This window comes from Puntigrus tetrazona, chromosome 23 (assembly GCF_018831695.1).
Source record: "Puntigrus tetrazona isolate hp1 chromosome 23, ASM1883169v1, whole genome shotgun sequence".
Classification (NCBI taxonomy): domain Eukaryota; kingdom Metazoa; phylum Chordata; class Actinopteri; order Cypriniformes; family Cyprinidae; genus Puntigrus; species Puntigrus tetrazona.
In genome coordinates, this window is record NC_056721.1 from 3,492,867 (window position 1) to 3,518,629 (window position 25,763).

Genomic DNA, 25,763 nt, shown 5'->3' on the forward strand with positions numbered 1-25,763 from the left:
AGAATTTTTATCTTTATTATTTTTGTAATAATTATGTTATTTTTATTAGACTTTCTTTTGCAGTTAATTTAATATATATATATATATATATATATATATATATATATATATATATATATATATATATATATATGCATACATATATTCTAAAAAACTATATATATATATATATATATATATATATATATAAGTAGATAAAAACCAAAGGCACAAGCTCAGATCTGTGTGTTATTCACCTGTTCGTGACCTTTAGTGTTAAATAGCATTTTTTATTATAGCATTCATATATTTTGCAATGAAAACACATACCGATCTAACAACACTTCATGAATAAAATTAAATATCTTTAACATGCAATCCTAGCTTTTTCATTTACTTCCGTGCAGCAAAGTAAATAACTAATGCATTAATGAAGTGCAGTTATTACCTCAAGTGCTAATTTGGTCAGGTCCTTTCTGTCATATAAATCATTTTATTGTACGATCGTCATATCGTCCTCTTTACCGAGCGATGTTTTGGATGTTGTATTTCAGGGCCGATGTTTTGAAGCATGCTTTGGCGGCACATGTCCCAGCGGCCGAGAGCGGAGCTTTAGCGGGGATTAGACACTGGAAACAGCGTCCAGGTGAACCACCGAACACGTGAAAACCACAGCCAACAGAACGTGACTGTGATACCTGCTGACTTCTGACAACTCTGTGACTTTTATAGGGCTGCCATACAATTAATAGCATCCTAAATTGATCACGTACGTATAAAAAAAAACACATTCATGCTTACATTTACGAAAAAAACGTTACTGTTATATATTAAATATATCTATATAATTTACACGAATGTAAGAGTACACATACTGTATGTACACAGATATTTAATTTTTTTCAAAATATTGCAAAACAAATATACGCAGAACACACGTTTATTATGTAAACCAGAACCTTACGTTGGATTAACCGCGATAAATAGTTTGGTCATAATATAGAACAAAATCACGCATTTATTCTATATATGAAAAATGCAAATAATATGATATATTTGAGTGATTCATAGCTGAAATTGCATTATATGCTAAGTTCGTATGTCGAGGTTTTCCTGTAGAATTGACGATATTTAATCAAACTGTTGAAATGCAGTTACCGTTGATAAATAGCGATGCAGATTCGCCCGTTCCCCGTGGAGATGTCACGTTGATCCCCGGCCTGAAGACCCTCCCTCCACCGCACCGTCTGATAAGAGCCACGCAGATCATTTGGGATTAGCGCGGGTCTGAGAGCACACCAGGAGCCCGGTGAAGATGAGGATGCTCTTCTGCGGCGTGCTGCTGGTGCTGGGAGGAGATGTTCTCCTGGCCTGCTCTCTGAAGAACTACACGCTGTACGTGGAGAGACACGAGTGCGGTCACTGCATGGCCGTCAACACCACCATGTGCGGCGGAATGTGCTTCACGCAGGTAAGAGCCGGCTGGCATTCACACCGGATCACGTTTTCTCTTTTATTAAGGAGCATTGTCGCTTTTGAGGGGTGTGTGTTTGTGTTAGAGAGAGAAAGACCTGTGAGTGAGGCTATAAAACTATCAAAATAGCATAAATTTCATCAAATAACTTTTTCTGGTCAGAGCTTACAAGCATATATGTAGAAAAACGAAAAACACCAATTATGAGAACAATTATCTCTCAAACTATTAGGAGATGAGATGTGAGATGTGTAAAAAATTAACACACACACACACACACAAAAACCACATGTTGAGTTTTATGTTAAATTGATATATTTAACATATTTATATTTATCTTTATTAACTAGCTATCGGATTATTTATATTACTAGTACAGTATATTGGCTGTATAATAAAGCAGCCTGTATATAAAGCAGATATTAATGTGCATTATTATTCTGCACCCCATACCTAATAACTCCAACCTGCTACTATTAGCAAAAAATGTATTCAAACAAATAATTAGTGAGAACTGATCTCCAAACTAAAGTGTGACCAGGATTTTTTTTATTCTTAAATCAGAAAAAGAGGAAAGTATACTGTACATTTTTCAATTAAACAGTCAAGCACAAATATGTAATAAGTGATAAACAGGCTCAGTATAAATACATAATATATAGATTAGGTATACTGCATATATAGATACTAGTCGCTTATTAGCATGCATATTACTACAATATTAGACACTGATCAATGCTAATTAAGCATATATTAATGCCTTATTCTACACAAAGCTATTCTAGGTCTATTAAATGAAATCACAGTTAATAAGTGTTATATTAAATTCAGTATACGTGTATTGTGTGTGTGACAGGACACAAACGTGCAGGGATTCGTGGGCAAGCGTTTTCTGATTCAGAGAGGATGCATGCATCGTTCCGTGGTCTATCATTCTGCTAAGATGCCCGGCTGTCCGCTCCACATCGACCCGCGCTTCTTCTATCCGGTGGCTCGCCGGTGTCACTGCACAAAATGCGACACCGTACAGAACGAGTGCGTCTACAAGCCAAAACTAACTCCTGCAAAGTGCTCCGAGCTGCTACGTGCCGTCTGAACCGCTACAAGGTTTCCTTCTGATTGCCTTTATTTCCACTTAATGTCTTGGTAACGTTTCCTTGAGGTTTTATTAGAAAGCGTTTCAGGTACAGGATGCATGAACTATATGGTTAGTTTTGCAACAGTGTTGTATATGTAACACACACACACACACAAAACTCAGCTATAGTGCCTCGCAGAAGAGAGACGATGTTTGCTGTGGATCTTTTGTCTGTTTCTTTTTCAATATAAACGTCTGCATTGATCACTCAAGTCTCATTTGCTTTAACTGATATTATAACACGCTGGTTTTGAACAGAAAGAGAAAAACACTATCACCAGAGCACCGTATACTACACAAAAATAGCTAATATAAATCCTCACGATATTAATAAAACATTCTTACCTCGAATTTGATTTTTAATGTACGAGAGCAGTTTAAAAAATTACATTTTTAGGTTGAATCGAAAAGACTTGTCGAGTACAATTTGTGAAAAATGTATCTTAAACTGTTGATGATGGCTTACACGTTTTATTATGGAGTCAAGTGTATGAATGACGCTGTGAAAACTGAAAAATAAACATTTGACTTTTTCATATTATGGAAATCGCATATGGATTTGGGATTCGCGTGATTTTGCTTTTCGGAAACGAAACCAGTTTTGATTCATAACTAGTACGGTCTGTGTTCATAATATATTTGTAATCCGTTAGGCCGTAACTCGAAAGCAGAAGTATTTTTATCTATGACACAGTTACGACATAGTTAACCAACAACAACAAAAAGAAGTTCACACCATACAGTGCAAACAAGGAATATGAAGATGATTGTGGGAAGGCAAATCGTTTTGTTAGTTAAAATTACATTTAGCATTCAGCAAACATCAAGAAATGTTAACTTTTTACTGTTTAATACGTCACTGACTGAACTACATTTGTCCAGCTTGCCAGATTGATGTTGTTTCAACTGTTGTTTTTTTAACTTAATCAAAAAAGGGACATACTATAACGTAACTAAATGAAATCAATATTTATAAAAGTTAATACGGTACGTTTTTTACTGTAACAGATGCATTTTACTCACAATCAGTCTACCTAAAATAGTCCCTTGGAAGAAAAAATATGCATCTCTAATTTGTACATTGTCAAAATCCATTATTTAAATCCGTTATGTATTGCGTTGACCTTCATTGAGTTCATCTTTATTGGTTTATTGAATATTTATTACCGGTTTATCTATAATTAGATGAAGCGAGATTAAAGAATAAATCGTTTGAAGTGTCTCGATGGATGGCGTAGAAGTAATTCAATTCAATTTGTTCAGCACTATTTATATTTATATACACTATTACATTTTCGAACTGAAGATAAAACCAACGTGAACATATGACGATGACTTTTAACGTACCGCTTAAGAAAAGTTCCAAATCTGCGCCATGAAAGTTTTCGTGGCAGTCAGTCTTTTTCTTCAAAAGACTAAACCTTCTAGAACTTATAAATGCATTTGAATGAGCTCATCTATAATCCCGAGTGTGTGTGCAGTAGTGTAAGTGTCTCCTTGCATGCTTACTGTAAGAAGATCCTGCTCCTCTGATTGGCCGCGCAGTCAGTCCCAGCTGCCTGAGGCTTCTGGGAGTGGTTACCGTATATAACCCTCTCTGCTGCTCTGCACAGCGACTGCGCCTCTGTCTACCTCAGTCCTCAGACCAAACCACAAAACCTCTCACCATGGCTCAACAACCAATCAGGTATGAACCAGAACCACTGTTTGTCGTGTTGCAGGGCTGCATTTCATTAATCAGTTTATTCACACTGGGACTGTAGCAATTAAATAAAATGGAGGTGTTGCGAATTAAATAAACGTGTCAACCTGACATTGCCTTTTCTTCTGTGGGTTTAAAGGTTTTTGAGGTATTGATTCATTCATTTGCACTATTGTGTTTCTCACAAGCCTTCCTGCCAAGCTTATCAATGGTGGAGTTGCTGGACTGGTGGGTGTCACCTGTGTGTTCCCTATAGATCTTGCCAAGACAAGACTCCAGAACCAAAGAGGAAGCCAACAGGTTTACAAAAACATGTATGTTTGCATTGCACATTTGTCAAATTTTGCAGACTTTCAATGCAAAGCAAAGACTTTAACACTTTAAGTTCACTCAAACATAAGATAACAGTTTCTTGGAAAGAATGTTACTGAAAGTAAGCTGTTCTTCCTGAAAACTCGTTTTTCCCAGAACACTGTGTATAAGTGAAAGGGGTGTGGCTTTCATTCGTGGTGACTTAACTATAACTATAACATATTATTTTGATTAGGATGGACTGTCTGATTAAGACTGTTCGGTCTGAAGGATACTTTGGAATGTACAGAGGTAAGCAGTTTTAGAAATTTGACCTTCATTTTTTTTCCCAAAAAAATCTAAAGCCCCTGAGGCCATCTTCATGATGCAACATAACTTGCATGTCAGCACTTTACACCATTTACATAAACCTGTGAAAGGCACCAATCCAAAGTCAAGCCTGTTGGTTCCTCACTTTTAGAGATTTAATATAGTTTAAAAAAAAAAAAAGTCTTATTAAGTCTTATTAATGTCTTATTCTACATGACCTTATTCTAGATCCCTAATCCTATCCAATACTTAAACTTAACAACTACCACACTGACTATTCATAAGCAGCAAATGAAGAATTTCATTCATTGAGATAAAAGTCATAGTTAATAGTTAACAAGTGTTACCTATGCTGAAGTGTTACGGAATTTTCTAACAAATTGTTTGTTTCAATACCAAAATTTTCATTTCAACTTTTCAAACATTTCCAAAATCCCCGCAGGTGCTGCAGTCAACCTGACACTAGTGACTCCTGAGAAGGCCATCAAACTGGCAGCCAACGATTTCTTCCGTCAGCGGCTCAGTCGGGGAGAGTACGTTCCCTCCGCTTCTATTGTTCAATACTCAATAACAGGTCAATGGAAGGGTTGAATGATCCTCACCTGTGTTTCAGACTCAAGCTGAGCGTGTTTCAGGAAATGTTGGCTGGCTGCGGAGCAGGGATGTGTCAGGTCATTGTCACAACCCCCATGGAAATGCTTAAGATCCAGCTTCAAGATGCGGGGCGACTTGGTGAGGCATAAAAACTCACCCAATACAATTTTCAGCTCCCTCTAGTCTATATTCATGACATAATCTGTCATCAAATACTCATTCCTGTGCTTTATGTCTTTCTTGTATCTAAATATTCCCAAACTAATTTTTGGACTCCAGGACTGGGGATCATGTCATGCATGTCTTCCTAATTTAATACACCCGATTTAGATCATCAGCTCATTAGAAAAGAGCTGTATGAACCAAATATGTCAGATAACGGAGACATAAGATATGTTCACAGCAGTCGAGAACCACTGATTTAGTAGACTTGTAAAGTTTGCAGGAAGTGACTTGACGGACTGTGCCCTCTTTTACGTCCAGTGGCCCAGCAGAGGAAGTTACCTGTACTCCACACTGTGAAACTTGGGACAGCCAGTCCGGTCCTGAACTGTTCGTACAATGTGGGTCCTGTGTCTTCGATCAGGAAAGTGTCAGCCATTCAGATCACACAGGAACTGCTTCGCACAAAGGGCATCCAAGGACTTTACAAAGGACTAGGAGCAACCCTTATGAGGTACGACTCTATCCATAAATGCTAATGACAATCTATTCCAAATTCAGTACTCTTGCTTCAACCCAAAAGAGAAGTACCCCAGTACCTTTAAACTGAATACCACAAGAAAATATTGGTGTAAAGCAGGGGTGCCCATTCCAGCTCCTGGAGAGCTGCTTTCCTAGAGTTTGCTCCAAAACATCTGCCTGGAAGTTGCTAGTGATCCTAAAGACCTTGTTCAAGTGCGGTTAGTAAAACTGGGACTAAACTCTGCGGAAAGATATCCCCCTGGGAGCAGGATTCGACACCCCTTGTGTGGGATTGACCCAAATTGGACATCATTGTTGGACCAGCAACAACTTTACCGTCAATAATTCAGTTTTACAGTCAAATTATGCTAGGACCTAGCCTATCATTCCTTTCCGATTTTAGGGGTAGATGGGTGTATTTGTTTGCTAGGTACATTTGATAAAGGCGCTGAACCAGGAACATCCAATTTCTTTGAGTTAACTCTCGAGACATTAGTAAAACAGACCTTGTGTTTTCTTCTTACAGGGACATCCCTTTCTCTGTGGTTTACTTCCCACTGTTTGCCCACATCAACAAGCTGGGCAAGACATCTGAGAATGATGATGTGCCTTTTTACTGGTCTTTTATTTCGGGCTGTGTGGCTGGATGTATAGCGGCTGTGGCAGTCAGTCCTTGTGACGGTGAGTTTTGCCGAAGAACACCTGTTTGAGCAAATCTTAAAGTATGTGCGCAGACTAAAGTTGATCCCATCTCTATCCAGTCGTGAAAACCCGGCTGCAGTCACTCAATAAAAGTGCAAACGAAGACACCTACAATGGCGTTGTGGATTGCATCAGGTAAAGCGACCCGGTTAATGGACATTCTGGGAAAAAGAATCAGTAACCATTAATGCAATTTTCTCCTGCTCTTTGTTCCTACAGAAAGATAATGCGCAAAGAAGGCCCGGCTGCTTTTCTGAAGGGTGCCGGCTGCAGGGCGCTGGTCATTGCTCCGCTCTTCGGAATCGCTCAAGTGGTTTACTTCATCGGCGTTGGGGAGTTTCTCTTGGGACAAACCCCATTCAACCTTTACTCTGTCTAAGCTGTGAAAACAACCAAATTAAACTTTAAAGACCAGCGCAGCTATGATGCGACTAATTATCTGAGAACAAACCAAACAATTTGTATGAGAAGGCAAAATCGTTCAAATCTGCGCCGTACAAAAACATATATCTAGCATTACAGGTTAACGTTATTTTTCTTTTTAAGTTTAAATGTTTCTATAACGACCAAGTTATGGGACATCATACACTCAGAAAAGGTACAAAAGCTGTCACGGGATAGTACTTTTTCAAATGTACCAATAAGTATTAATTTTGAAAGTACTACCATTCACTTTTCTCCGTGAGGGCACAATTTTGCCATCTTACACAAACTATTATGTGTCGTATAATTGTTAGAGTTGAAACAAATGGTTGCTGGAGAAGACTGTCAAAGGCTTGGAGTTTAACTTCCTGTCTTTACATGCTAACGGTAGCATATTCGACTGGCTTATTCAGGAAGCTATATCATTGCACATGTTTCTTTTTCTTTTGAAAATGTATGGTCAGAGAGGTCAGATTTATCCTCAGTGAGGATTGATTTGAAAGCGTACGGCCATGACTCGTGCATTCAAGGGCCAGAAAATTGTGTCATATCTTTTTTTTTTTTACATGTCATCCATTAACAGTTCTGTCCTACCTTTCTTGTGACGTTTTGCACATGCACAGTATAAAGGAGGCACTGCTGATTAATGTGGACATTAGCATGGAGACATACCTATGAGGACATTGTTATACAATATACATAACTCTAAAGAGACACACACACAGAGACAGGATGTTTGATTCCTGCTGAAGTGAGGCTTTGCTTTTACAGAATTAAACAACATTCTGTTCAACCTAACCTTGTTAAACTGTCATACTTAAGAGTCTGTGCAAACATCTTGAACCATTCCAGAAACTTGAGTGTGCTAAACAGAAGAAATATGGAACAAAAATACAAGAACAGTGGTTTGACACAAGGACCATAACTAAAATATCTGTGCGTTTTGTTCTTGTTGTGCCTAATTTTGAATGCATTAAATACAAAATACATTTCAAAAAGTTTCTTGAAAGTTCTCAGCTGTTTTTTTTAAGTGGAATGATACAAATGATGACTTTTTTTGGGGTGAGCTTTTCTCTATTAGCGCTTCTAGCTAATTTGGCTATGATTTAAAAAATGGAACACGTCGAACGCAAAACATTAACAAACCATTTTTAAGATGAGTGTACAGTATGTAAAAATGTCTGATAAGCTTTGTAAGCAAGGTGGCGACCTTAGAAGCAGAACTAACTCAGAACCAGAAGTTCAAGATAAAATAAATGTAATTGTGAGGTTATCAGTATTGTCATATAAAATCTGTTTTTATTTTTAGCTTAAAATAGAATGGAATAAAAGCTTCATACAGGGTGTATTATATTATGGTTGCTTTAATGCAAAATTACAAAGTTAAAGAGTCAAACAGAGCAGGAGACGCAGTCAAGAAAACTCTGAAGTGCTTGGTGAGTGTTAACTAAGAACACATCTGTGTTGGTGAAAAGTGCAAACTGTGCACTGCAGCTGAAACTTTAGACTGATTCTGCCCTAGCTGCTTCTTGCATGCACTTGGAGCAGACGTGCATTTCATGCCAGAAAAGTCCTGCTTTAAAGCAGCGATGTGGCCAGCGCACGTTTCCCAGCTTTTCAAGGAGGTTTATGGAGAGACCTTTTTTTTGTCTTTAATCATTTGAAAATGCGCAATTTTCCATTTAATCATTTAAAAGTTTCGTATAAAAACAACTACGGTATTTAACGTTGTTATTAATTCTCAGAAAGATTTACTGAGGTAATGACATAAAAAACATGACAAAATAGCATGATCTGTATTTATAATGAATTAAGTAGCAGAAGCTTTGCTTTTCCCAAGCTGGAGCCAAATTCACACTGTGTAGGCATTCACACACACACACACACACACGTCTCAATCCCATGTCATGTGATACAACATGGATTCAATAACATTTCACTTCCAGAGCCTCGCGCTGCAATCGGTATTGATGTCATGTGATGAGGCGGCCAGCTGAGGTCATGTGATCAATACTAGTCAGTCTGCTCGGGTCACAGACGGCCGGCAACATCAACGCAAGAAACTGGCAAAAACGCAAGAATCAGAAACTTCAAACAAGTTTATTTGTTCTCGTGCTGCAGTGTTCCTGAGAAACCCGAATGCTGTTTTGAACTTGCTCTCCAGAAAAATAAATTAAAACACACAAATTGTGAGCACTAACATCGAAAGGCTGCAGTGTTCTGTTTACAGTACAAAAAAAAAATCTTGACATTGCTTACACAAAGTGTAGGAATAACACACTCATAGTTTACGACAGAGCCTCTACTCGAAAGCCGCGCTACATGCTCCGTACTAGTTATCGTACAGCCTGAACAGGGTTGCTTTTGGGCACGAGGACGGATCTACTTGAACATTGAATGCGAACGGAACACTTGTTTCACGTGTTACACTCCGTTAGCGTCGACTACGACGTATCCTAATCGCTACTCTAATGCCATTTCATCTTGAGGAACTTCAGCAGTGACGCACCAGCAGAAATACATCTGACCAACCAACGGCTGCCCTATTATAAATAACAAAAAAAGAGATTTCGTCCCTTTTCCGATCCCTTCTCTTAAAACAACGACAACGTTCAACCGAATACTACGTTGTTTTTTCGGGTTGAATAAAAACAAAGGCACCTTCAAATGCATGATGTGAAACAAAAACGGCTGTACACTGGGCAAAACTGCCTCTATACACATTAACCGCACAAGACAGATGATCACGATCGCTACAACTACTATGACAACTCGTGAAACTCTCACAGATATGTACACAGAACGTAAGACTGAAGATACGCTCACATTTACCGTCGCTTAGGAACATTTTACAGGAGAAATGCGGTCATTTCAAGTTTGGGTGAGACAAACAGAAAGCTGCTTGGCTTGTAAGTGACTTCTCTTTGACATGCAATCGATGCTTTGATAAAACAAGACATTTTTGACAATGTGTCGAGAACATCTGGACTAAGCCAGTTTCTATATGCGATTAAATACTTCAGTGTTCATTTCAGAAACCTGGATTCGATCACTTGAAGTTGAAGACTTTTTTTTTTGTCCAGTACCAAAATTTTAGGTTAAAAATGTGGGGTTCAGACCGCATTGAAAATCGGAGAAACTAAATCCAATTTAAACCTCAAAAAAAAAATGGCACGGATGTGCTTTGAGTGATCCCTTTTCCCTCTCTCGTTACTTCACCGTCCCATCCGACAAAATCGCTAAATCAACTAAAAAAACGAAGCAAATGAACGTGAGTACAAAGGTATTCACATGGACAGTCTCCCAATTAGTCCACCAATGCATTTATAACTTACTCATGCATCTTATATAGATATAATAACAACTCTTTAGTCACACTTTACTTTAAGTTGTTCTTGTTACATGTTACACGTACTTCCCATTATAATAAAAAAATAATAATTATGCATCATTTCATGCAAGTAAGCCTAAACCTACCCAAACATGCAGTTCGTTAATATTAAAAGTACTTAAATGTACAATTACACTGTAACAAGGACGCCTTAAAAGTAAGCGAAACTAGTTCTTCTTCTAATAACTCCACTTAAGGACACTGCTTGAACCATCCTTGTTTGTTGAATGAATTAAGCAAGTGATTCAGATGTCGGTCATGTCTGATCCGTTTCATATTCACAGCGCAGATGGTTGGATGCAACCAATTATAGACGGTAGAAGGCACAAGACAGTGTCAGTGGATCTTCAGGGTCTTTACTTAGCTGCGTGTGTAAAATAACCAGGCAACTCTACACCATAAAATCCAGCTTGAGAATGAGAAGATTTGGCTCCATCGTGCCAGAGAATACCAGGCTGTACCGTTATCAGTGGAGGCTTCAGTTGAGCCAGGTTATTGCATAACAGAAACCCGATCATCGGTGTTGACGTGAGTTCAAATGCATATGCGAATATGTGTTAGTGTGCCTCTCCTGAAGTGGAAACTGCGTGGAGGGATTCGGAGGGCAAGCAAGACTTAAAGGGACAGTTCAGCTGAAAATCACCCTCGAGTTGTGACTGCATTTCGAGGAATGTCGGTAACCTTATAGTTGACACCATTGACCTGCATTGACTTCCATAGTATTTTTCTCCATACTGTGGAAGCCAATGTTTGGTTACCAACATTCTTCAAAATAACTTTTGTATTTAAAGCCAGAATAAAATAAAGTAAATGCACAATATCACAATTATGCCTTCCATTTCACAAGTTTGACTTTTTTCTCAAAACGTGCAATCCTTACTCTGAATTGCGAAACAAACTCGCAACTGTGAGAAATGAAGTCAGAATCGCAAGACCCGCTGTAAACCGGCAATTCTGACTTTTTTCTCAGTATTGCTTCATATAAACTCGCAATTGTGAGTTATAAAGTCAGGATTGGAACAACATGGGTGAGAAAGATGATTTTTGGGTGAGCTGTCCCTTTAAGAGGGCTCACTGGATGGTATGGACACAAAGGTTCTTCTGAAGATCACCAACATGTGGGTTTTGTGCGCATGTGTGCATCTTTCGGTAAGCATTTGTTTGCATGTGTCGGTGACGTAGAAGACCACCTTGTTTGTGTACAAACGTAAAGCGAAAAGCATCCGTGGGTCCTCTTTCCGCCATTCCCAGCGGCTGCGGGTTTGCCACAGAACCAGTGGCATCACATTACACAATATTTTTATCTGGCATGCGAAGCAACGCAGCAACAGCCTGGAATAGCATCAATACATAAATGTGCAAACTCTCTGAAAGAGCAGATCAGTGTGCACCAGAAGTCGAAATCTAAATTATATTAAAACGAACTCGTGTTTGTCGCAATTGGAAGATCCAGCTCTGCACCCAACCAGCAGGCATTAAAAATAAAGACGATCCAGCAATCTGAGTTTAAACAACTAGGACCGGACTAAACCATTGGTTGGTTGAGGTGTACAGGATTATGAAAGCGGAGTTTGTTCTCGGTTCCTGAGTGGCAGAAGAATACCTTGAACTAGGTTGGAATGTTCTAGTTGTATATGCAAGTCCAGCAAAAGTTAAGTGTCAAAGGTGAAAGGTCATGTTCAGGTGAGGAAGACTGCGTTAGATCACCTCCCTGCTGTTCCGGATGGCACAGCACAGGACCATACTGAAGATCATGCCAATAATCTGTAAAAAAGAGACAATTATAACCGACTTCCTTTTTAATCCACACTTTTCTGTACATACAGTGGGCCCCATTTACTAATTAACCCCCCAAAAAAGAGCGTACTTTCATATCTATGCAAAACTTGGAATTTATATATATTTGTTGTAGAGTGAGACTATAATGGTAATATTTACTAATATTGTAATATACATGTAAATTACAAATGAATGCAGCCTAACTGTTTGCGATTACAAGGCAAACGGGTGTTTCTGGGGAGAGATATTTTTCTCTTTCATGAGATCACTTCCTCTCTGGCCGGGCGCTGTTTGTAAACTCTAGGGGCGTGGCTTCTCAACCGGGGTGTTTTTAGGGGCGTGATATTCAAACGACGATTGTTTTCATCCTCCACATTTATCAACGTGCAATCATTCACGCAATGTGATTGGCGGCATACGAACGTTTCACGAAACACGCACATTTGCGCTTGTTCCTACGTTAGATTGATAAATGAGGCCCACCATTTGGGGTCAGTAAGATTCTTCTAAAAATGTATTACTTATTTCAGCAGGAACTTCTATTATTTTTATTATTGGATAATAATGTATTTTTTAAAAAGACGATATTTTAAACTGATATAATATTTCACAGTATTACTGTAATTTTGATTAAATAAATGCAGCCCTGACAAGCATAATTGAGTTTTTCCAAAAAACATGTATATATCAGTGTACATTCATATATTCTCACTATTGTATATTGTTTGGGGTTTGTAAGAGTTTTGGAAGAACTCCATACATACGTAACTCTCTCTAAATATGGTGGCTTCAAAGTTAAAAGTGTTTAAAAGTATTCAAATGATGATGTTTGAAAGTCAGAATCAGGATAAAAAAACGACTATATTGACATAACAGCATTTACCATGACTCCCGCGATTCCGATCCCAACATAACCCACGATGAAGAGCTTACTGTTGAAAAACTCTTCAATGGCCTCATGACACGTCTGCATAGAGTCAAACAGATCGATTGATAACATGCATCTCGGTACCACAGTTTAAACAGACGCTACTCAAGCGCTATACAGTTCTACAAGCGCCAAACATACTGGTGTTCTGCTAATTAGATAAAGAACGGTCCTCATCTGTGCTTCAGTCGTTCTCACCTGGTTTGACGCCGCGTCCAGACACACGCTGCTCGAGCCGCAGCAGTTTAGCTGAAGACAATGAAGCGATACAAATGTAAATCTTTCACGACAAGAAATTATATCACATTTATATCAGTGTTGTTACTGATAACTGAAACTGTGCAGTTTTTGGTAATTAATATGCTTTAAAGTTTAAATAAGAATATGAGAAATATTAACTAGGAAATAAAAAAAAAAAATTAAATAATTATTCAAATTAAATGAAACTAAAATAATACTCTAGAAGAAGCACGTTAGCTTTCTAAATAAGCATTGTACAGAAAATATTATTAATTGGAAATTGATTTTGTTAATATTTTCCACTTTATATTTGCTGTTCCTGATTAACTGAACAGAGAGGCAAAAAACGAGGTAGAAAGCGTTGACTCACAATGCTGTGGTAGGACTTGACGGTGGTGTTACTGCTATTGTTTCTTGCCGATTCGTCATAGAATTGTTTTATTTCCTTAATGATCTAAAAAGAGAAAAGTCGGTCTGATTTGATTTCGACTGAACTCTGAATCAACACGAGGGGGGTCTTTTGGGGTTTAGCGTTACCTCGTCTTTGTTGAGGAACCCAAACACTCCTGCAGCGACTTCTGCTCCAAAGATGACCAGAAGACAGGCGAAAAACTGCCAAGGAAGAGAGATTTCAAACGGCATTTTATTACACACACAAACATTCCAGGTGTTTCTTCATTTCTTTCTATTCTCAAATCAGAATAAAACAACAGCACGCTCACAAACGATACCGTTTTGTTAACTCAAAGTGAGAAGATATCACCCTCACCAATCCCAGAAGGCACTGAGACTCCCTCACGGCTCCACAGCAGCCGAAGAAGCCCACCAGCATCACCAGACCCCCAGCCGCAATCAGGATATAGACCCCTGCGCAGGACACAACAGCACACACACACACACGATATCACTGGAGATCCTTTTTAACTCATGCATTTCCAGTCGGTCCTGCTCCAGCCAAGCAACTGCCATTGATGTCAATAATCTTCTCTTTTTGGCACTACGTTGCTGTGGTTTCAGCAGAACGTCATGTACCGAGTCGCCAGCAGAGGGAAGCACAAGCGTTACATCAGTCTCTTCGGGAGATGTTTGAGCGCAGCGTGACCGCGCGCGACCTCTCAGGATGATGTCACTCCAGCATCTTCCCCCGCCTCGTTACGGCAAAACAGAAAGAGAGAGCGATTCCCAAAGCCACAAGTCTGGTGCCTGACAGCTTCGGTCAACATCAGGGCACGAAGAGCTTCCTCAGACTGAGCCGGTATAATTGTGCCACGGGAGACCTGGGACAGGTGGGAAGTCTGGAAATGAGATCGAAGCTCTCCTGAGAGAGACTGCAGGGGATAATGCAACCCTTTATCATTAAACGGCATCAAAAGAGTAATTGTTGCGCTGATTGCAAAGTCACCCTCTACTAGTGTATCACGTTCAGCATTCAGAAAGATATGAAAAGGTACGCTTTTTCCACCTCTTATGCTCATCGAGGCTGCGTTCGTTGGATTAAAGTTAAAAGCGCAAGACAACTTGTTTAGTCCCTGAATTAATAGGGTGGTTAACAAATCTGTGACTAACTCAATGACAGTCACTCATTGGTGAAATAACACTAAAGCTGCAAAAAAAATCCCTGTCACCAGTCACAAGCTGTTCAATTAAACACCAGCGATCCTCACGACCACATGATTTCAGGAGTCATTTGTATCTTTAGTCCTCTTAATGCTTAGGTTCGGGACCGTTCAAAAACCGCTAGCCCCACCGCACGTGCAATTCTTTTCGCCACTATCTCGAGCATTTGGGAAACAGAAAGAGCAAAACTGAGATGAAAGGAAACAAAGCGTGACAGAGAGAGTGAACGCAACCTTTGTCCTCCCTCCCGAGGAAAAACATTCTCGTCGCGCGCTGATAATATTTACACCGTTGCCACAGTAGCTGTGGAGAAGACAAATCTTTGTCATTGTGGACCGTAATCTAAAAGTCATGTGAAATGTGCGTGTGGACGGAGAGCACTACGAAGCCTGGTTAACGTCAATACTGTCAGATGGTTTATTCCGAACAATTAAGGTTGGGCTGGTTATCACGGTCCAATGAACCCTATTGGATGGAAGAAATAGCGGGAATACCGTAGACGCAACCATTCTGATTGATTTTCGAAAAGTTTCGAATTTTCTGTCGCTCGTCGGCATGATATCTGAGGCTAGTCAACCCCGGCGAGATATTATAACTATATTATTCTGGTAGCCAAAAAAACCCACCCAAAAAAAGTCCAAGACGTTCCTGAATCAACAGTACAATCAACCAATCGGATTTGAGGGATAATTTTTTAGGAAATATCTGCTCTGGGGTTACGCTAACAAAAAAAAAAAAAAAGATTTATGAATACCACTTTTATTTCATTTATACTAATACTAATATAACAGCCCCACTATGTTTTTAAATATATCTAAAATAAGTTAAATATAATATATAAGAGAGAAAATCTATGTTACCAATGTTACTATAATCTACCTTATTACTATGTTGCTCTCAAGGTGAATAAATAATGACAGAAACAGACACGGGCTAGTTTTAGAAAGTCTATAAATATAAATCTACGTGGGTTGTGTTTGTACCTAACTGAAAAGAACACAACTGTATGTGATGCAAATGTGACTGCGGTTAGCAGGCTGAAACGAGAAAGATGACAAGTTACGAGAAACGACTTTGACTTTGTCGCCGGGATCTGGTTGAGGTTTTGAGTCGTGCTCGTTCTCACCGGCTTCTCCTTTCTGCTTTAAGATGAGGGTGATGTCAGCACCCAAACCAAGCTTGAGGAGGCCGTTTGAGGATAAGAATATTTCCTGACATCATGAAGCGCCGTTCTCCTCTGCATCTAGATATAGCACTGCACGACCTTCTGTATCTCTCTCCTCCCAGGTTGAACTGTTGCTACAGCAAACCTGAAGTCTTGCGGTTTCCTCCATGAATGCGCAACTCAAAATGTAACTTCCTGTTTTCAGAAGCACCGCCCTCTGAAATGCGCTCATTTCGCAAAGAGCTCTTGAGGGCTGGGCAGAAGGCCGTGGAAACTTTGCCACCCTGAGTGGCCTCAGATGTTTCCATCCAGTAAATAAACACTAGAGGTCTGTCTGACGCTGCTTTTTTTCGGTTTTACAGTGGGCTTCAAAACTCTGAAACTACACAATTAAATGTGCACATTCTTATATATTTATATATAAATTTATATTTTGCATGACTGCAATATCTATAAAAATATCCAAAAAATGTTTATGTTTGTGTAATATTTTTAACATAACCTTTTAAAATGTAAAATGCATCAGCGTAAGAATATGAGTAAAAAGTCTATAATAAAAATAAGTTACATAACAGAAAGTATAATTTTTTAAAATAATAATAGAGTAAATATAATTAAAAATTTTATTATAAAATATAAATTTGAAATTAATAATAGTAACAATATTACGTGTTCTTCCTCTCTGTCGAATGATGTAAGTTTCCAGTTGCTAAAGAGTTTGTGGTTGTCTTTGACATATTTTTTGTTTAATGATTTGTCAAATGTTTCCTGTTGGTGAAAGATCTGGACGGCAGCAGGCCAATTCAGCCCCGGACTCTTCTACTACGGAGTCGCAAAGGTCTACAAGGCCTTCCCTGAAAAAGGCGTCATCTGGAGGGGAGCATATGTTGCTCTAAAACCTTTATATAAGCTGCCTATACCGTATGCACTTATGCACCCCCATACCATCAGATGCTGGCTTTTGAACTGAACGCTGATAACACGCAACATGTTCACATATGGCTTCCTTTCCTCTTTAAAAACTAGTTTTATTTGTCATCTGCAGATGGCTCAGTGGATTGTGTTTACCTACAGTGGTTTCTGGAAGTATTCCTGGGCCCACGAAATCCAAAAAAGGTCTCTGGCCTTGTCCCTTACGAGATTTCTCCAGTTTCTATGACTCTTACAATGATGTTATGCACAATTCGGCGTTGAGCGTTGCTTTTAAAGTATCCCGTAATCTTTTTTACGCACTCTTTTACAGATTGGAGAGCTTTTAAAGCTGATGTCACAGGCCTGATGTCAATTAAGAACTTGGATCTGAACCAAAGCTTAATTGGTTGCTAGATGTTCTCCCAACTTTTTTGAGACCTGCAGCAGGCATCGGATTTGAAATGAGCTGCTGTCTGCGTGAAACGAGGATTAAAGTGTAAAATGCTACGATCTCAACGTTCTATTGCGATTGAAATATTGGCTCACGTGATGTGAAAGTATTTTTGAAGAACTGGATGCTGCCTTATTCAATACTGTCTGTACGACCTTGCCAAAATATTATGAAAGATTATCAAACAATTACAAGTCAAGTGTCAAGTGGCTTTTCATTGCTTTATTACTTACCAATAAAGAAGGTATCAGGTCCGCCTTTTCCTAGAAGAGACACAGTATTTGGATCAAGCCTGAGCCAGAGGCCTACAGCCAGAACCAGCGAGCCGATCAACTGCAAAAACAACAGAGAAAAATCTTTAGAGGATGTCCTTTCAGATCCAGAGAACACAAACGAGGACGTTTTAGAAGAAACATCGTCGATATGTGCTAAATGATGTCTGTTCAGTTCCTCCAGATCGATTGACAAAAATGAGTTTTTGAGCAGATTTAAAGCTCTGTACTCCTCGTTCTTCCCGCAGTTATGGAGAGGTGGCACAGATATTTTCCACTCTGGCAGGATCCTTTCACTCTTAAATCTGAGAAATGGCAGCTGAAGGCCAAGCCATGAAAGGAAAAGCAGGCTGTAGAATTCAGCCACCATCACCATTAAACCGACCCTAATTACTGCTGACAAGGATAGCAGACGCTCATCTGTTAAAGCTCATTCAAAACCTCTTTCGTTTGATTCGATTTAAAACACGCTCTTAGGCTCCTGCCACTCCTGGATACGCGTTAAGGGTCCTTAACAGTACAACTACTACTAATAAAATGATTACTAAAGCGTTATTTTCTACCAGTAGAATTATAACAATACAAATAATAAAATAAAAAATAAAACTGAATTTGAGTGCAAAAGAAATTCCATCTGGTCTTAAAATGTAACTTTTGTTAAACGTTTAATAAACTGCTGTTTAATATTGTACGTTTTTTTGACCAGGGATGCACCGAAACCGAACATTCTGTACGAAATTGGCCCAAATTTTTTAAAATTATTTTATTAATAAATAAAATAGAGTTATTGTGTATGATTTTTTAATTAAACACAATTTGAATGAAACTGAATTAAAAAAAAACAAAAAAACACTTAAGCTTTTAAAATAACCACTTTTTACGGAAAGTAACAAAACTGGACAGAATTTAGGTTATATTAATAATGATAACACTTTACAGTAGGGTTCATTTGTTAACATTGGTTAACTGCTATAGATAACGAGCTAATGATGAACAATAGTTTATTAATTGATTTATTGCAACATTTACTGACGTAGTATTAAAATCAACAGTTGTGCTTGTTAGTCAATGCACTCTGAATGAACTTTATTATCATTAACTAACATTAAGATTGATTAATAAATACTGTAATAAATGTATTCACTCATTTTTATTCATTTCCATGCAATAGAAAGCAGCCGTTACGAGAGGGTATACTGTCTGTAACCTGTCTGCGTGTATTCGAGCAAAAAAAAAAAAAAAAAAAAAAAAGGAATTTGGAAAATGAAAAAAAAAAATGGGAAAAAATGTAACAGATTTCATAGGACCCTAAATTGGGTAAAACATGTTAAAATGGGCTTTTGTGTGACGCCAGCACCTCTGGGATTTCTCCGGTCTGAAGACTAAAGATGATCCAAGGCCGTGAATAATCAGATTACGTATGAAAAAAACTAAATCCACGAGGATGAGCGGCTCTTTCCTCGGCCTCTCCTGTCTCTACGGCTGTCATATAACGCACCCCCCCTCAAACACTCGGCAGCGTAACATCATCCCTCCAGAGATCTCCTCCGGCATCAGCCAGGGGTTATCTCTGAGACAAAAGACCAACTGTCTGTCTGTTACACACGCCACTGTACAGGACAATGAGCTCTGTCTGCACGCCGGATTGAACAATACATGCAACGAAATACAGACACTTCAAATATATGCATACATACAATATGTGTGTGTATGCAAACACATGCATGCATATATTATGAAAATATTTACATGCATATATTTTATATTATATATAAATATATTTCATATGTAAACATAGCATTTTTATATATATATATATATATATATATATATATATATATATATATATATATATAAAAGATGAATTTTAAATATTACTTTTTACTAAGTAATCATGAATAATTATAAATAACTCTCAAATAGTTTGTGTTAAATTTAAACGCCACAATGCATCAATAACAAATAAAAAGACAAGACAAATAAAAATAAAAAGAATAACTAATAAAAAGACAAGAAAGACAATTAAAAAAACTGGAAAAACACTTTAAATGAGCAAATGTCAGAATGCTAATATGAGTCAGCAGGTTTCCGCTCTTATAAATCGCCCGTCGGCTCGCTTTCGGCTTATTTTGCATATGCATATGGAAAACATATCGGTTTTTTTCAGGTTTATTGGGAGTTTTATGGCGTCCTTTTCTGAGAACTTTTTATGCAATTTCCATAATTTGTTGCAAAAAAACCCTAAAAAGACTCAATCAACAGACATCTGCGCACAATATAACCTCCAGACCCTGAGATCATACGTCTGCATTCCCTAATGGAGAACTTACAGCAAACACCAAAACAACAATCCTGATGCTGGGAAAGAAGGAGGGGCCCCTCAACATCCTTATGGAACAAGAAAAACAGAAAGACGGGAAAAGAGAACGAAAGAATCGGTCGAGCCACGAACCCGGGGAAAAGCTGATTAGATCTCCTGCTGGAAAACAGAATCGGGGAAGTTTCCATGAAGCACACACACACTGTACCGCTCAGATCCTAACACACTAGTTAAACTAGTTAACCATCTAATGTTAAAATACATTATGGGCTTAATATATAAGTAAATGCATTTTAATTGCAATTTTTATATCAGTAAATACGTCTGCCATTGTTTGGTCTTAAAATGCTCACGGGCGATGCTTTTTTGTAAGAACGACTTTTGTAAGAACAAAGACCTAATCCTGGCTTAATCTATTTCCTGTCCGCGGCTTGAAATATACGTGCATTTTAAAGATAATCGATCGCTTTCAAATGGTGTAAACGATCTATGAACGCATACGGTGCCCTTGTTGTTGTGACATACGCTGTAATGATTACGGTATTGAGAGCGTGAGGGAGGAAAGACAGAGATCTATTGTCTGATGAACGGGGTGTGGCAGAACACACACACACACACACACACACACACACACACACACTCCCCAGACCACCTGCTGTTCCCTCTGCCTGTATTTGTAGTCTTACATTAGCTTCTTACACAAGACTGAGGTCTGATTTGACAAACCCAAAAAAACACACACACACACTCACACACACACACACACACACACTCACACACACACTCACACACAGACACACCAGTTGTGGTAACTTCTGTCTCTGGACTTAAGGACTTAAGTAAAGTAAAGCAAACTCGCTTAAAACACTTGTATTTAATAGTATTTATAGAAGCATTGAACAGAATTGGAAAAAGCACACAAAAATTGACCATTATGTTTCATCTACAATTGCACGCTTTTTTCAGTTAAATGAAAACGCAATTATTTAAAAACAGTGATTTTTGACCCACTCACTCCATCTAATTTTAAATGAAGCATCTGAAATATAAAGCCATTTCTGTTAAAACGTCTATGTCATGTATTTAAATATAGTTAATTTCACCTTTGTAATGATGAAGTTGCAATTTAGTAAATTATATTATATTATACTATTAATGCAATAGATAACATACTACAGTAAATTAAAATAAAATATTTTACATGATTGCTACATAACACGGGAAAATATGAGACATTATTAAAACATTATAAATTCAATTATAATTAAAAATGCATGATTCGATATTAATATGAAGTGCACTTAAAGTGTAAAAAAAACCTCCCTTTTATTTCATTAATATAATGTTATCTACAGTTTTTTTAAGTTTGAAGTACAGCACATTCAATACAATTAAGAGCATGCATTGTTCACGCGTTTATATTATAAAATTGGAAAATATATATATTTTTGTAGTTTCAAATTGAACGTCTGGGCCCATAAAAAACTACAAAGGGCATTTCAAAACTAGCAATGACACATAAAGGGCTGTTAAAATTGACCGAGACCGTTATGAGGCTTTCATATAACAAAAAAACGAAGGATTGATTAAATCTAGAACATCAAGTGAAGTGAAGAAACACACACACACACACACACACACACACACACACACACACACACACAGACACACAGACACACAGACACACAGACACACAGACACACACAGACACACACACACACACACACACACACACACACACACACACACACAGACAGACACACACAGACACAGACACACACAGACACACACACACACACACACACACACAGACACAGACACAGACACAGACACACACACAGACACACACACAGACACAGACACACACAGACACACACAGACACACACACACACACACACACACAGACACACACACAGACACACACAGACACACACACAGACACACACACAGACACAGACACAGACACAGACACACACAGACACACACACACCCTACAGAAATGAAGTCATTCAAACGCCTAATGGTGTTTACCACAAAGCCACTCCTGTCCTGTTAGCATCAATTACAGGAGCATTATCATAACTCATGCTCCTCTTCCTCTGCTAATGTGCCGTTGTTCTTCAGATCAGGTCTTTACGGTCAATAGATCAGCTTGTGATTAAGATATAAACCACACCTGAGCCAGTCCAGTCCAGTTTCATTAATAAAGCACATATTAAAGCCCAAAACTTGGCATTTTTCCTGCTAAGATCTTCCCCCCGTCCTCCATAAACAGCGTGCGCTTGCTCCCAGCACGAAGCGGCTTTGATCAAACATCTAGACACACCAACTCCGGCGGCCTTTTAACATTATTTCACATACTAGTTATAACGGAGCTAACCAGCTCCTCGGTTTCCTCAGCTTTCACCCGAGGTTCACTAACATTAATCCAAGGGGGTCATATAGTTTTGCCCCTCGCTCTTTTATGCCTTCCTGTCCGACAGATGCACAACCTGCCCGCATCATTAATAATAAACGAGGCTCTCTGATTGAACACCCATCATGGGAACGCGACTCGCTCTCAGCAGAACAAATCATCCAAGATGAGACGATTTTCCTTCGGACATACTCGTAAAGACCAACAAGTGGTCGGAAGGCATGCTAATGTGTCACGGGCGAAGATCCGTGAGGTGAAGGTGGATCCAAACAGGTCGGACATCTAAACTCTGCCCATTTTCCACGACCGAAGCGCCAGATAAAAACTGTGACCGTTCGGAGATCCTGAACAAAGCGGAGCTCGCTTCTGCTCCATCGGCGCGAACGTTGAAGCTAAATTTTGAGGAGAAGCAGAGATTGTTAAATCCGAGAAAAAGAGGGCTCAAATACATCTTCAGCTCTTCTGTTTGATAAACGAAACCAGCATGTTTTTGACCAAGAAGCAGTGTGTTTTGGGTCACTAACGACACACGGGCATTCACGCTGGTTAGCTAGGCCAGGATCGTACCAACCGACCCTCTTCCATCCCCGTTCCCCGCTGGCCCCTTAATCAGGCTTGACACTCTCACACTTCTATTCTTCGATTCTATTAAATACAAAGACAAAGGCCCGGTCTGTCCACCGGCGTCTCCGTCCAGAGCAGCCCGCCGCCGGGGTGTTTTGAAAGGACACTCGATGCAGCGTGAAGGGAGATGAAGTGCCAGCAGAGCCTTAGAGGAACAGAGACAGGAGCTTACGGCCAGATTTGATTCACAAAGCCTCCTTCGAAACGTCTTCGGCGCCGATGCGCGGTGCAGGTGTGGAAGAGGAGGACGTTGCACTGGGAACGCAGGAGCTTCAAGGTGCGCACGTTTGGTAAAAAAAAAATTTGGATGAGCTCATAATTAATGTTTGGAATGAAATGCACGGAAATAAAGTGGGATTACGTCAAAGCAGAAACTGTAATTAGGCACTAAACGTGCCAACACCGAACTGTCCGACTGTGGCGGACGATCTATGCTTTAAAGTATATTTTGAGATACATTTTTAGGTCTCATTTTTATATGCCTCGTACAGTACAATCCCAGCTGAAGGAAAAAGTCACTTGTCGCAAAAGAACTCTGGCGAACGACAATGTGGAAAAAGCGGGGTAATGTAGTATAAAATACTAATAAATCTTTACAAGAGTGTTGTTATTGCGGAAACAGAAATGGTTCCTGAAGTTCTTATTTAATGGGAATTCGGGGCGTTTCTGTGCGACGCTTTAATGCAGAAACCTCGTTCACGTGAAGAGCTCCGGAAAAATGACTCCAGACTTAAAGACAAGTCTCTCAAAACCTTTTCGACCAATGGCTTTTCCGGTTGTTTGAGTGACGACTTTTTAAGTTTTAATTCCTTTCGGTTTGATCACTACTTGGAAATTACTATTTTAAAATGACTCTGTATTATAATTATATTGTATTATAACGTATTACACTTAAGAAACGCTTGAAGAAAAATAGATAAAAATAGAAAGAGCGATTATTATGACACTTAACGCATGATTAAATTCAGAAGTTTATTCGCTCTAGAAAACTCCAGGAAATGTAATGTTCCTCTGAGAAAACTGCTTGCCGTTCCATACGTTTTTGGCAAAAAACTGCCAGATTATGAAAAAATAGCCAGCCCTTCATTAAAGTGTGTTTATTCAGTCTCTCCTGGTTCAACCTGTCCTGAATAACAATATAATTTCAGGTCAAGATCATTCTTAATAATCGAATCCAGCATTTACCGAACGAGTCGGTTCATCTGAGTGAACGAATCGAGACCGTTTATGAATGGAGTGAATTAATGGACTGAATGAATCGGGCATAAAACCGGACAATCACGAGAGTCGTTTCGAGTGACTCATTCAATGCTTGATTCATAATAAACCGAGCTCACAGCTCCATCTACCGGCGCGACCGCGAGGGCTGAACGGGTCTGAACGAAGCCTCTCAGTGAAAGGAGTCGAGAGGTGAATCAAACACAGAGAGCCAGTGTCCGGCTGCTGCCTCCAAACAAACACACACACGCTGGAGGAAAAAGGGGCGGATTTTCCCCCAGTGGAAAATCTGATTTGAGTCGTGCGGCAGCGAGATCTCAGCCTGAATGCAGCCTTTGAATGCCTGCGTGAAGCGCGTAAACACGCACGCAAACACATAAGTGCACGCAAAACTCGCGCAACATACTAAAACACTAAAACACGGACGCGCTGCTTACCCAGAATATAAAGTTGAACATGAAGAGGAGATATTTCACGCACTTCATCCCGCCTTCGACCTTCCCCATGGCGTACGTGTGATCTGACGGGGTCTTCTTTCTGATCGGTCCGGCTCGCGGCGTGAAAGGCGGAGATGCTGTCGCGCCGCACGAGCTCTGTCAACATCTGCGCTACCAGCGGCGGCGGCGGCGCGTCGCTCGGGCCCCGCCCCGCGGAGTAATGTGTGAGGGGGGACTGCGGGGGGCTCGGACGGCCGACGCGGCGCAGAGCGGCACCGCGCGTCGCTCGGGCCCCGCCCCTCTGAATAATGTGTGAGGGGGGACCGCGGGGGGCTCGGACGGCCGACGCGGCGCGCAGTGGCTGCAGAGCGGGCGTTTAAAGCCTTTTTGTGTGCAGTGGAGAAATACTGAACACAAGCACATAAACGTTCAGAAGCGTTTCACAGACACTCCCGGTCTTAAAAACATTCTAAAGGGGCATTACATATGAAACATCGCAGCGTGAAACAGATATTTCTTCTTTATAAACATATTCTGCAGGTACTTGTTGTTCGGATTACTTTTTAAGTATCCATCTTCTTTCCTGGCCGTTTGTAAGGCTATTTTAAAACTGATATTTCTACATATTCATAAACATAAACCTATTGTTTATTTGTCCTGGTGTTTCCTTTTTTC

General features: G+C 39.4%; 3 protein-coding genes across 3 annotated transcripts; 2 read left to right on the forward strand and 1 right to left on the reverse strand.

The window, feature by feature from the left end:
- Positions 1-1,270: 1,270 nt before the first annotated feature.
- LOC122328605 (thyrotropin subunit beta) lies at positions 1,271-4,030 on the forward strand (the record flags this gene model as incomplete). Its single annotated transcript, XM_043224369.1, has 2 exons — positions 1,271-1,450; positions 2,310-4,030. Coding segments are annotated over 2 exons (420 nt in total), but the record flags the coding sequence as incomplete, so codon positions are not given.
- A 109-nt stretch (positions 4,031-4,139) lies between these two features.
- On the forward strand, positions 4,140-8,115 carry slc25a55b (solute carrier family 25 member 55b). Its single transcript, XM_043224368.1, has 9 exons — positions 4,140-4,278; positions 4,482-4,607; positions 4,841-4,896; positions 5,357-5,447; positions 5,528-5,646; positions 5,992-6,184; positions 6,719-6,873; positions 6,954-7,029; positions 7,114-8,115. Exons 1-9 carry the CDS (start codon positions 4,259-4,261, stop codon positions 7,271-7,273), a joined length of 996 nt encoding a protein of 331 aa, XP_043080303.1. The 5' UTR covers positions 4,140-4,258; the 3' UTR covers positions 7,274-8,115.
- A 1,283-nt stretch (positions 8,116-9,398) lies between these two features.
- tspan2b (tetraspanin 2b) lies at positions 9,399-25,276 on the reverse strand. Its single transcript, XM_043225298.1, has 8 exons — positions 25,089-25,276; positions 18,034-18,133; positions 14,425-14,522; positions 14,193-14,267; positions 14,026-14,109; positions 13,614-13,664; positions 13,371-13,454; positions 9,399-12,472 (listed from the first exon to the last, which is right to left on the reverse strand). Exons 1-8 carry the CDS (start codon positions 25,155-25,157, stop codon positions 12,407-12,409), a joined length of 627 nt encoding a protein of 208 aa, XP_043081233.1. The 5' UTR covers positions 25,158-25,276; the 3' UTR covers positions 9,399-12,406.
- Between the last annotated feature and the right edge of the window lie 487 nt (positions 25,277-25,763).